Genomic DNA, 13,696 nt, shown 5'->3' on the forward strand with positions numbered 1-13,696 from the left:
TTCGGACCCTTGGACTTTCTTGGTGGTCTCCCATCTAAGAAATAACCTGGGAGAGCCTGCTTAGCTTCCAAGGCTTGTCAAAATTAGGCTTGCCTGGGCCATCCAGATCATAGCCTGTGAAATACTACTGGTATTTTAATTGTGGTGAGGAGAAGGGGCTAACTTTAACTTTGATCCAGCCAGCTTTTCCACACAATCTTCTCACTGTTCTCCTCCTTACCACCGCCCTCGTCCCACATGGCTTTTGGTCTGTATTGGTCAATCCTGAGATCCTCAGCATAACCTTTTTGGATACTCAAAGGAGACCTTCCTTCTGTTCTTTTCCGCAGCTGGTTGGATCCAACATATCATGTCAAGACTGGGCCCAAAGATGCTGGCTGACACCAGACCTGTTTTGTAAGCTCTAGTATCTAAACTGGCTTTAGGAGAGGCATCTTACTTATGTATGTGTTTGTTTGTTACATTTAAGTTGAAGAGGAAGAAGAAGAGGATGATGTGAGAGGCAAGGTGCATCACTATGACCAAATGATAATTCCTGGTAAGTTGGCTGTACTTACCGCTGAATTTTATGTATCACAATTGCAAATCTGGATTTCTCTCCATCAGATGGGAAGATGGGAAGGGCAGGTAGTTCCAGTGTGGCATAGTGGTTATGAGCAGTGGATTGTAATCTGGAGAAATGGCTTTGATTCCCCACTCCTTGTCCACATACAGCCATCTGGGTAACCCTGGGCTAGTCACAGTTCTCTTCAAGCAGTTCTCACTGACCAGTCCTCTTCAAACTCTCAGTCTATTGTGAGCAGAGGAAGGGAATGGTGATTGTAGGGAAAATTGGAGTATAAAAAAACAGCTCATTTTAAAAACAAACATGGAGGAGCATGGCCTCTTTCCCTCAACACTTTCCTTTCAGCCAGGTTGCAAAAAAGGCACGGGAATGGGTCCATATGGAGGTTATGTATAGACGGAGGAGGGGGCTGTCCGCACACCTCACCTACACGCTGCTTGTAAAATCTGCACACACACCCCCTACCTCTTGTCATACTTTGTTGAAGTTCAGTGTTAAAACCCACAGAACTGCTGCTGCCACAGCCCGCTCATCTTTTCAAAAAGGCAAATGATCATCACTGGTAATATTCTGTGTTCCTCCACCGCGTATCATGTGTCTTAGGAATGCACCGGATTGTTACAGACAAATTTTTTACGAAAACACAACAGTGTCAATTTGACAGCCTGTTTGATCAGGCTAATGAACCTGGATCCTGTCTGCACTCACAGTTTAATTTCAGTTTGAAGCAGTATCTCTTTAATCCTCATAGATAGGATTACTGTGACTCTCTCTCCACACGGCTACCCTTGGCCCTGACCCAGGTATTGCGACTGGTTCAAAATATGGTACAAATGGTACAAAATATGGTACAACTGCTTGGGTCTTCACAAGGAACATATATGGCCTGTCCTCCAACAAGTACATTGAGTCCCCCACCCTTGCCTAAGGGCTGCAGCATGGACAGTCACCCTGCGCCACCATCGTCCACCCTTGGGTGGGCACTGCCATCTTCCACCCGCAGGGGCAGGCTTTGGGGGGGAGGTGGCCAGGACAGCAGGCTTCCACCATCATTGCACAGGAGCACTGCTCCCTGCCTCAGGACCATGGTGTTTGAACAGGTGTTGCACCCTGTAAACTCCACTCATTGGGGTGGGCACTGCCCTCCTCCACCTGCAGGGACAGGCATCAATGGTGTGGGCAGGGGGCAGCCAGGGCCACTTTAAAGCCTCCTGCACATAGCAGGCTCCCACCAGCGATCACTCCCTCTCGCACCCACCAAGTTGGTGCCTAGGACACATATTCCATATGCCATCCCCTACATACAGCTCTTCTGTCATGTCTAGGGAATTTATAATCTAGGGGATGACCATGGTCTCTTCCTGTATGAAAGGGAAAGGTGATCTTTGGTTTGACAGTGAAAGGTGACCTTTGGTCTCCCCTCTCTGTTAGGGGTGTAATTTCTCCCTCCCTTGACCTTACACTGGCAGAGCCCTTTTGCATGTCCATTGGCTTGACAGTCCTTAGCTAGGAGTTATTTGCTAGACTAGTAGTTTGTTCCTGGTGTATTAGTGGCCTCGAGAGATGGGCCTTGCTTTCTTACCATACCCTGAAAGGTTGCCCAAGTACCATGAACATTAAGAGAAAACTGTGGGGTTTTCTCTCTACATCCTCTACAGCACTGGTCCTCAACCCCCAGTCCGGGGACTGGCACCGGGCCGCAGCTCCTCCTCATCCTCCTCCCCAGCTGCTGCCTCAGGGGCTGCCCTGCCACTCTGTCGCCGGCTCACCGTTGGTGCTCTCCAGTGGCTGCCATGGCTGGGGCTCCCTCTTGGCGTGGCACTGCACAGCTGCTGCTGGCAGCGCCCCCCAGCGCGTGGTAGGAAGTCAGAGGCGCTGGCGGGAAAGCAAATGCAGCAGGGGCTCAGGTAGCAGTGGTGACGTCCCTCGGCAAAAGACTCCCCCCCCCCCCGGGCCTCAGTAAAATTGTCAAGCATTGACCGGTCCCCGGTGATAAAAAGGTTGGGGACCACTGCTCTACAGGCAGAATGGAATTTTCTTACCTTCTCCCTTCAACAACAACCCATGAATCTCCACAAAATGTTGCTTCGTGGACATAGGGGACCCTGAGAAATGACATGAAGGGGTCTGTAGAGGAGGGAAGGAGGTGGAAATTGCCGGTTTAGTATGGATATGTCAAAGCATCACCTAGTTGCATTTTAGTCTCTAGGCAGGACTTCTACATGCCCCTTTCTCCTCTTCATGCATTTAACTCTAATATTCCACATGCATGAAAGGCTGCTGCAACTTGCCTGGTTTTTAAGATCTTAGGAAGCCTTGCCCAAGGTCGCCTTGCCTACACAAGATAAGTGACTAAAGATTGTGGTAGCACCACCCTAGTAGGATATCTCCCAATAACACATTCACCCGGCACCAGTGTAATTAGATTTCAGACAGCAAGTTAAAACAGTTTTGCTCACTCAGGTGTTTAATGCCAGTAAGGATACAGAGGAGAGTGACGAGGATGATCTGGGGCCAAGAGACCAAGCCCTATGAAGATAGGTTGAGGGACTTGGGAATGTTCAGCTTGGAGAAAAGGAGGTTGAGAGGGGACATGATAGCCCTCTTTAAGTATTTGAAAGGTTGTCACTTGGAGGAGGGCAGGATGCTGTTTCTGTTGGCTGCAGAGGAGAGGACACGCAGTAATGGGTTTAAACTCCAAGTACAACGATATAGGCTAGTTATCAGGAAAAAGTTTTTCACAGTCCGAGTAGTTCAGCAGTGGAATAGGCTGCCTAAGGAGGTGGTGAGCTCCCCCTCACTGGAGGTCTTCAAGCAAAGGTTGGATACACACTTTTCTTGGATGCTTTAGGATGCTTAGGGTTAATCCTGCGTTGAGCAGGGGGTTGGACTAGATGGCCTGTATGGCCCCTTCCAACTCTATGATTCTATGATTCTATGAGTATTCTTATTTATCTGTTCTCTAGCTGCTATTTTATGTTGCTTAAAAAAAAAGGTTTATTTGTGGCTTTGATTGCTTTTTTTGGCATTTGACTTTTATGTTATTGGGATGTTTTTGATATTGTACGTTTGGGTAGAGGAGTCCAGGTTCAGCTCCTGGATTTTGAGAGTTGTGTGGTGAGGTACTACCATACAGGAGTGGTTTAAGGATTTGCAGGGCCTGCAGCACCAGAGTTTTAAGAATTCAGGGAGCCCTAGCAGATTACAATTGCTGTGAGAATTGTAGTCAGACTGGGGGTGGAGCAGCCTCTCCACAGTGGAAAGGAGCATCATTCCAAGTATTTTTAAAGAGGGAAAGCGGGGGAGGAAAGAGGCTACAGCCCCAATCCATGGAGGGAAAGGCACCATGCAGGGCCCCTGGAAGAGCGGGGCCCATAACGAAGACTGTTTCATGTATCGTTGATTAGTTTTAATGTAAGCCGCCCTGAGCCTTCGGGGAGGGCGGTATATAAATCTAAATAAATAAAAATAAAAATAAAAATAAAAAAATAACACGTGCTATTTGGATACACCAGCCCTGTTGCCATACCAAATATCCCTTTTGAAGAGGAGGGCCTGTACACTGAGAATTTTCTTATGGTCCTCCTTCTCTCCCTTGGGTGTTTCATGCCGACAAAGAGTGGGGCACAGTGGCCCTCTTGAAATGGGGGGAGATGTTTGTCCTGCCAGATTCTCAACCTCACTGTTCCTGGTTCCAGACCTAAATAATCCTTCCTCCAATGGTGTCCTGCAATGGGAAATGGCTGAGTAAAGGCAGATTGTTGCAATATTCCACAAACCCTCTAAACATTTCTTTTCCTTATAGACCATATTGTTTTCTTGAACGCCTCTGATGACTTCCTCAAGAACCGAATAATGAATCTTCCTGAAATTGTGGTTGCTGGGACCCATTATACTCAAGACCGATACTTGAGATCCCTGAGCATTTTCCGGGAGATCAATGCTGAAGATGAAACTGTCCTCAACTATTTTGATGAGATCGAAATACACCCGCAGCATATTGGTATGGTAAAAAGTGCAGTCTGTTTCCTCACACACACAACTTTGGTAGCACTGTCAGACCAATATTCTAACAACTGAAAGTTGGAAAGCTGGATTACGTTTAATGAATTCTGATATTGCTTCCAGCTGTATGTAAGATCAACCTGCAGATAAACCGAGGAAGCAACGGGAATTTTAATTGATTAGATTTTTAAACAATATTCTCTCTGTTTCAAACTGAAATTCATTATTTTTCAGTACCTCTTGTTTAATGATCAACTGATTTGACCCAGGTCAAATATTTCAAATTCTACTTTATTTCTAAATTTGAAAGTAACCTTTTCAAAAATTCTTAACTCTTTTACAAAAATAGATTCAGGTGAGTTGCTGTGTTGGTCTGAAGCGGTAGAACAAAGTTTTCAGTCCAGTGGCACATTTAAGGCCAACTAAGTTTAATTAAACTTTGATGTATGACCACTCCATCCCATATAGCAGTCTTTCTGTTCAGCTTTCCTTGCACACTGTCAGAAATTTGGTGGTGATCTTTTATGCCTCCCTTTCCATGGAAGCTCAGATCACAAAAGTAGCTCAACTGGCATTTTACCATCTGCGTCAGGCAAAGCTACTAGCTCCTTACCTGGTCCTGGAAGATTGCATTATAGTGATCTATGCGACAATCACCCCCAGATAGGATTACTGTGACTCTCTCTACACAGGGCTACCCTTGGCCCTGACCCAGGAATTGCGACTGGTACAAAATATGGTACAAGTGCTTGGGTCCTCACAACCAACTCTTGGAGGGCACATATATAATCTGCCCTCCAACAGGTACATTGGTTGCTGGTGCTTCCTAAAATAGAGCTGTCTCATGAATTTATGATGAGAGAATTAGCAATTCTCGATGACAAATCCTTTAGAAAAGGGCAACAAGCAAGATTTATTCACCAATGTATACAGGAGGAGTATCTGGCCAATAATCTCAGGCAGAGGCAGTTCTTAGAAATTAATAAAAATGATTTTTATTAAAAACAAAATAAAAGGGTTGCTAACAACAGACAATTTAAGGTAACACATGCACTCAGATGAAACTGAAGAGGTTATCGGATGTGAAAGGATTAAGTTTGGGTCAAAGAAAAGTATAGTCTGTCTGTATAGTCTGTAAAGGTGGTCCAGTAGGAATGGCAGTCCTCCTACAAGCTGGGTTTTGTTAATGAAAACCTCTGCAGTTGATGTTACGCTCTGGGTGGACAGAGGTGCTGGCCAAATCTGCATATTGGGCCAGGAGGGATTTCCAGGCAGGGCAGACCCTCACTTAATGGGATTTTGATATATCAGCACTTAAAGACAGGAAGAAGGAATGATTTCATCATGAAAAGACATTAAAGGAAACAATACTTTCTGGTGTGGTGAGTCATTGAGAAGATTTAGCCACTGGCCAGGTACTGTGAGTTCCTTTGTCCTTGTTGTGTCAGAGTGGGGGAAAGAACAGATGGCCCAGCCTTTTCTTCATGCAGATTAATTACATCATTTTTGTGACAGACAGAAAGTGTCTTGGGAAGACTGATTTCACACAGAGCCAGCGTTTTATCTATTTCTAGTACGCAAAGGTTACGTACTGGAAGGGTTTATTTGGTTTGGGAGTTTTAATCATAGGATGTTTTAAATTTTGACCATAAATGTTTTGGCTGTCTTTTGTAAACCATCCCAAGCCCACCTGCAGAGAAGGATGGTCTATAAATCTAATAATAATAACAATAATGATGATGATGATAGTCATTTTGTGATGCTGCCCATTCGCTTTTTAAATTAAAATTCCAAAAACCCAACAGAGTCAGCAAAATTCAGCCACCTTTGATCTAGATTCGGGTGCTTGGCCGTGTTGATCTGAAGCAACAAAACCAAATCTGAGCCCAGTGGCACCTTTATGACCAACAAAGTTTTCTTCAGGGTATAAGTTTTCCTGTTTCTATTCAACAACAACAAAATCAACAACAACAAAACCTTTATTGGTGTAACAGAAGGAAAGAATAAAGAGAAATAAAATACAGTACAAACCTGGTGAGAACCAAGTTTGCAAAACAAAACAATTACAGACAATCATGTTTGGCTACAGCAGTTGTAGCGTTCATCGTTTTCTGTTTCTCCTTCTATTCCTTCAATTCATTTTTTTTTTTGGCCTCATTAAATTGAAAGCATCTCCTCCCATAATTTGTCTTGTTGTACTCTGGCTAATAACCCAGAGCCATCTCTAGGAAACACAATAAAATCAGAGTCCAGTAGCACTTTTAAGACCAACAAAGATTTATTCAAGGCGTGAGCTTTCGAGTGCATGTACTCGAAAGCTCACGCCTTGAATAAATCTTTGTTGGTCTTAAAGGTGCTACTGGACTCTGATTTTGTTGTGCTACTTCAGACCAACACGGCTACCCACTTGAATCTAGGAAAGACAATCTTCATTTTCGTTCACTACCTCAATCCATATTACTTTAGATTTTAATTAAACTTGGTTGGTTTTAAAGGTGCCACTGAATTCAAACTTTGTTCCATCATTTTTTTTAATCATCTTTTCCTTCCACATCATTACCCCCAAAAAGAATTTTGCTATGCCTAAAATCGCTCTCAGATCCACATCTTTAACCGCTCCTCGCGGAGCGGAATAAATAAAGCCGTAAGGGCCCCGAAGGCGGGCCCTGTCCGGGAGTTCCTGGAAGAGCTGAGGGCCCTGTGGGAGCTTTCAGCATTCTGCAGGACTTGTAAGATGGACCTCTTCCACCAGGCCTGTGGTTGAGGCTAGGTCATGGAAGATCAGCTATGCCCCCAGAAGAGACTGCCACCAGGCCAGACCACTGCCGCTGGTGGACTTCCAGCATCCGTAGGACCTTATGGCTCACTGAGAGGCAGCCTGTAGTGGCTGTGGGGGTGGGAGGTAGATTTTTGCCACCAGGATATATAATTTTAATGGGGCTATATAGTTGGGTTTTATGTGGGTTTTTTACTGTGTAACCTGCCGCGAGATGTGGGGGAGGGCAGAATCGAACCCAGCATGCCAGATTAGAAGTCCGCACTCCTAACCACTACACCAAACTGGCTCTCCTCCCACAATGGAAGCATCTCCTCACACAATAGTCTTGCTCTACTCTGGCTAATAGCCCAAAGCCATCTCTAGAAAAGAGAGCCTTCATTCTCACATTCATCGCCTGGAGCCAAGCACATGCCTCCAGCAGTCGTCACACAAGCAGTACCAGAAATGCAGCGAGGAACCTCCAGGATCCTTTTCGCAGAGCTGGTTAGAGGCCGATCGATTTTCTCATTCACCTCCTCAAGCCGTATTACTTTTCATTACAAAAACCAGACTTCAAGGAGACTTATCTCCCCCATTTCTCCAAGCAGTTTTCTACTTGAACGGAGTAAAAGGTGCAAAAGCCCATGTAATCGTGACAAAGTATTGAAGAAACACAGAATTTGCCAAGCACTGGGATCACTACCCTGCCTGCAGCTTTCCGGGCTGTGATGCAAACTAACTACAGGAGGACACCTGTCTGCCAGCCGTTAGAAACCTCCCAAACAAAGCTACAGTGGGCCGGGCTGAATGAATTACATGTTGGGAGTTGTGGGTTTTCCGGCCTGTGTGCCTGTGATCTGCTAATTTTAGTCCCTGATGCTTCACCGGTGACTGTGGCTGGCATCTTCACAGGTAGGACATGGCAAGATGGGAATCTCTCTGTGCCAAAGCACGGAGCGTGTAAACAGTTGCAGGGCATTTTATTTACTTCTCAAATATAATGTATCACATTCCTGTCTTATCTGAGAGTCTCCAGGGGCTGGACTGGAACTAGGAAGCACCTTTCCTGTGTCTGGGTGGAGTTCATTAGCAAGTCCATTAGGAAAAACACCGGTGAAATGTCAGGGACTAAAATTACGAGACCACGGCCACCCAGCCTGGAAAACCCACAGCAGCCAATTGACTCCGGCTATGGAAGCTTTTGACAACTCAGTTCTATACTGCATTTGCAAGCTGCTATCTCTGTCCAGTCAATGGGAGGTGGCAATGGCTGCCAGTCTCTTCCCCATTTCATAGATTAAACATGCATTGGGTGAACTACCTTGGGTTGTTTAAAAATTAAGAATGTGGTACAGAAATAATTAAATTAAATTAATAATAAAAAATAATTACACCATGTGAGAGGCTTACTGTTGTCCCATGGATGTCTGAACAAAGTATAGAATCATAGAGTTGGAAGGGGCCACACAGGCCATCTAGTCCAACCCCCTGCTCAACGCAAGATCAGCCCAAAGCATCCTGAAGCATCCAAGAAAAGTGTGTATCCAACCTTTGAGTTCAGTGGCATCCTTAAGACCAATAAAGTTTGATTCTGGGTATAGGCTTTGGAGTACATGCACATTTCTTTGAATACACACCTTAAATATAGAGAAGAAGGATGAGTTAGAGTCAAGATGCATCTCTTTTGGCATAGTAGTTAATTAAGCATGCTGGACTCTTATCTGGGTTTGATTCCCCCACTCCTCCCTCCATGTGTAGCCGTCTGGGTGACCTTGGGTACCTCACAGTTCCTTCAGAGATCTCTCAGCCTCACCTGTCTCACAAGGTGCCTGTTGCAGAGAGAGAGAGAGAGAGGAAGGATTGGCAATTGTAAGCTGCTTTGAGCCTCCTTCAAATCCTCAGGAGGTCTCCCATCCAAATACCTGCTTAGCTTCCAAGATTTGATGGGATCGGGCTTGCTTAGGCTATCTGGGTCAGGACCCTGATCTTCAAGAGGAGCTTCTTGAGTAGCGTGGGGAATGGGCCTAAGGGTGCCAGCTGTCAGAATGATACGCTTCAGTGTCTAATTAAGTTATAGACAGGGCGTTTCTGTTATTATGGGAATACCGGCCTCTTATCAAATCATAGAGTTGGAAGGGTTCATGCAGGTCATCTAGTCCGACCCCCTGCTCAGTTCAGGATAAGCCTCAACCATCCAAGATAAGTATATGTCCAGCCGCTTGAAGCCCACCAATGAGAGGGAGCTCACCACCTACTTAGGCAGCCGGTTCCGCTGCTGAACTACTCTGACTGAGGGATCCCCAAGTCCCAGAGGCTGGCATCCCTACATAAGAGTCAAGGCACTAACTAGTGATGTGGCAATGAAATAATTGTGTTCTCTGTGGATAGCCATGTTGGTCTGAAGGAGCACAATAAAATGTTGTTGTGTTCTCTGTGGTGTAACTGACCCGTTCCTTTATTTCCGACCTTGCTTGAAAGATGTGTCAAAGTTTGAGGACGCGGAAAACAGACTCATCGTGAAGGAAATCATCAAGGACGTTGGTGACCCTCGAAATTACGGTTTGACCGAGGAAGAAAAGGAAGAACTTGAACGGAAACAAGCGGAAGAACGTCTGATCAGAGAGGCACAAGAAAAAGCTGATCTGGAGCGCAAAGAAGCTGAGGAAAGGGCTCAGAAGCTGACAAACTGGGAAGAGTGGGTAAGTGATGTCCAGTTCTTACATAGGTCGCATCCAAAACGTTTGTTTTCCCCATTCCCTCCTGTGAGGGCAATGTACCAAATGCAGGTGAGGAGAAGCAAGAAAGAAAGGGAGAGAATTGTTCACAGGAAGCGCTGCTGCTGGCCTTCGAGTAAAGGGGAGAGTACTTCTGCATCCATGACAAATCAGCAGATTTGTTACTTCCTTTATAACCAAGTTCCTTTTAGCCTTGGTCATTCCTTGATTGCCCTCAGAGCACCATCATCATCATCTTCTTCTTCTTCTTATAACTTGCCTTTACCTGAGTGGCTCAAGGCAGATAATAGCTATAAAATCTACACGTTTATACAATTTAAAACCATCAGATATGCATTCTATGTGAGATCAGAGGCCCCTCCAAAAGCTGGGCCAGCTCAATAGGCAACGCCAGCCCATCAGTCAAGTCTCCACTCCCTCCCTACGGCAGGTGGCAGGTTGCTAGACTGAGGCGGGGTGGGGGGGTTATTAGTCATCACTATCTTGTGGGTTGATTTGCTGGATTTTAATGGGGGGGCTATTGGGGTTTTATCTGATTTTTGTTATCCACCACGAGTCATCCTGGGAGTGGTGGGCTATAAGTCCAATGAATGAATGAATGAATGAATGAATGAATGAATGAATGAATGAATGAATGAATGAATGAATGAATGAATGAATGAATGAGATTTAAAAATATTTTTAAAGCCGCATATCCTTTGTTTAAAATTTGTAAACTGGGGGTGCAATGTGTGTTTAGAGCTTTTTCTTTTGGGTGGGTGGATTTTCAGGTAGGGAGGCCAGCATGTATGGATCTTATGTCCTGGCCTCAACTGTAGGCCTGGTGGAACAGCTCGGTCTTGCGTAGGCAGGAACGCCCAGGTTGTGGAGGCCCTTCTGGTACATAAACTGACGAAGACTCTAAAGATAAAAACCTGAACTTTGAATTGGGCTCGGAGGAAGCATCAGAAGCCTATGTAACTGGTATCACATTGGTTTAATGCACTAATTAGTGGTGAGTTTTGCTTAAGTCTTCTCATTGCCATGTTCTGACTCAGCTGGAAGTTTCCAGACTATGTCCAGTAATCCAGTTTGGATGCTATTAAGGCATGTGTAACAGTGGCCAGGCTAGCTGCTTGGAAACCCATCACAAGTGGCACTCCTTGCCACCTCTGCCAGCATCTGATCCAGGGAGATACGTGAATTTAAGAACAGTCTCAGGCTGCAGGCCGCCTTTTCATTGTGCGCACTGTAATCGTATTAAGCCATGGCCCTTCTGCTCTCTTAGGGCTCCTGTACAGGTAGCATGCACACGTCTACAGCATCCCAGGCTAACTGAGGGTAGATTACCACACAGGTAGAATCAAACAAATAGGGGTACAGGCTACACAAAACAGTCTATGCACAGCTGATATGGGATTTTCTGTGTTTATGTGAGAATGCAAACGTAAATATAGTGTTTGAAGCAGCCTTCAGGCATTAGTGGTTCTGCTTATGTTTTCTGTTTGGCATGCACACAAAGTGCTAGGTATGTGATGCTACATTGTTCTTTTCTGCCATCCAAGTCACAGATGATGTATGGCAAACCCATAGGGATTTCAGGGCCAGAGATCTCTGGAGGCAAACCTTGTTGCTTGCCTCTGCATCGCAACCCTGTTATGCATAGCATCATAGAGTTGGAAGGGTCCAGACAAGCCATCTAGTCCAACCCCCTGCTTAATGCAGGATCAGCCTAAAGCAGTGGTTCTCAACCTTCCTAATGCCATGACCCTTTAATACAGTTCCTCACAAAATTGTGCAAGTGTCCTTTCACAGAAATTAAACCGAAACTGACCAATGGCGTGAAGTTCCATTGTTCACGATTGTATATAAATTAGTTATAAATTGTATATAAATTGATAGGCACCTTCAGGAGGAGTGGCAACAGTGGTGGTGCCCCCCTCCCGCCAAGCTGCTTGCCCTGCCACGACCCCAAAAGGGTCCTGACCCCCAGGTTGAGAAACACTGGCCTAAAGCATCCAAGATAAGGATCTGTCCACCTGCTGTTTGGACTGCCAGTGAGGGGAAGGGAGCTCTCCACCTCCTTAGGCAGTCCATTCCACTGCTGAATAACTCTAATTGTGAAAAAAAAATTCCTTGATATCTAACTGGTCCCATTCTACACATAAACCCATAAATGCAGGTTTTATCCTCTGTTGCCAACAGGAACTACTCTCTGCACTCCTATAAGTGACAACCTTTCAAATACTTCTGAACCTCCTGGAGGTTGAAATTCCCAAGTCCCTCAGCATTTACTCACAGGGTTTGGACCCCAGGGCCTGGATTACCCTTGTTGCTCTCCTCTGCACCCTCCCCATTTCTCTTGGTGGTCTCCCATTCCAATACTCACTATAGCTGACCCTGCTTTGCTTCTGACAATATCAGGCTAACCTGGGTTATCTAGGTCAGGGCATGTTATGTTTTAGCAGCTTCTATTTGAATTGAAGAACTCAGAACCAGTTATTTAAGAGAGAGACAGCTTAGTGTAACGGTGATGAGCAGCAGCTTCTAATGTGGAGAGCCACTCCTCCACTTGTAGCCATCTGGGTGCCCTTTGGACAATAACAGTCCTGTTAGAGCTTGCAAAGCAGTTCTCTCCGAGCTCTCAGCCCCATCCAACTCCCAAGACGTTTGTTGTGAGGAAAGGAAGGGAAGGCAATTGTAAGCCACTTGGGAGACTCCTTCAGGTAGTCTCCCTTTTGTTGGGTGTGCTTTGGAAGGTGAACAATGGAACCACCTCTCTGTAATCTGGCTGTACCCCTTCTTCTACAGGGGGAATCCTAAGGAAGCCTTCTTAGAAGGAAAGCTTGGTCTTATTCAGTTGGGCTTCACTGGAGAGATGTGCCCTTAAGGACTGCAGCTTATGGAACGGCATTCGCCAGCATGAAAGTGGTGGGTCTGTGGGCTTGCCGACATAAGATGCTTCCGAAAACAAAACACCTTCCTGGGCATAGCTGTAAAAGTCGGAGGGGGGGGGGGAATAAAGAACCAGAAACCACAGCAGGGAGCCTGATGCCAAGTATGTGCCCTGCAAAAGGAACGTCTGTCCTCATCTTATCCTTTCAGCTGCAATAGCCTCCAGTCCATAAGAGTTCAGGGCACACTTTGTAAACTCCCCATGATTTCCTTTCTGTCCCGGAGAATTTAGTAAAGGACAGAGGGAATGCCTAACGTAACATTTCTCCCCCTGCCCTGTTTCCCTGCTAGAATAAACGTTTGGAGGAGGTGAAGCGACAGGAGCAGGAGCTTCTGGAGGCTCAGTCCATTCCTCTGAGAAACTATCTGATGAAGCACGTCATGCCCACCCTGATGCAAGGGCTGAACGTCTGCTGCATGGTCAGGCCGGACGACCCAGTGGATTTTCTGGTAAGGGAGCGCTGACCTTTTCCAGGAATCCAGGAGGGAGGCAAGGGCTATTTATTTTCATTTTATTTACACTTTTCTCCCCGGGACTCCCTGGAACTCTAGGTGAGTTACACAGATGAATCAATAACATCAGCAGGATGTTTCCATGTGCATTGAAGTCAGCGTGCTTTAGCTGGGCATCACTCTGCTTCTGAAGCCGAATTGTGTCCTTCCCAGTTTGTTGAAGTCAAGACCTAAGCCTCTTTAGGA

General features: G+C 45.7%; 1 protein-coding gene across 1 annotated transcript in view; it reads left to right on the forward strand.

The window, feature by feature from the left end:
• The window catches only part of AK7 (adenylate kinase 7), a 46,694-nt gene that overhangs the window by 30,878 nt on the left and 2,120 nt on the right, over positions 1-13,696 (forward strand). The window contains exons 14-17 of the mRNA XM_077323620.1: positions 470-538; positions 4,371-4,568; positions 9,807-10,027; positions 13,289-13,447. Coding sequence (XP_077179735.1) covers positions 470-538; positions 4,371-4,568; positions 9,807-10,027; positions 13,289-13,447 — 647 coding nt within the window. The remainder of the gene's footprint in view (positions 1-469; positions 539-4,370; positions 4,569-9,806; positions 10,028-13,288; positions 13,448-13,696) is intronic.

This window comes from Paroedura picta, chromosome 2, assembly GCF_049243985.1.
Source record: "Paroedura picta isolate Pp20150507F chromosome 2, Ppicta_v3.0, whole genome shotgun sequence".
Taxonomy (NCBI): domain Eukaryota; kingdom Metazoa; phylum Chordata; class Lepidosauria; order Squamata; family Gekkonidae; genus Paroedura; species Paroedura picta.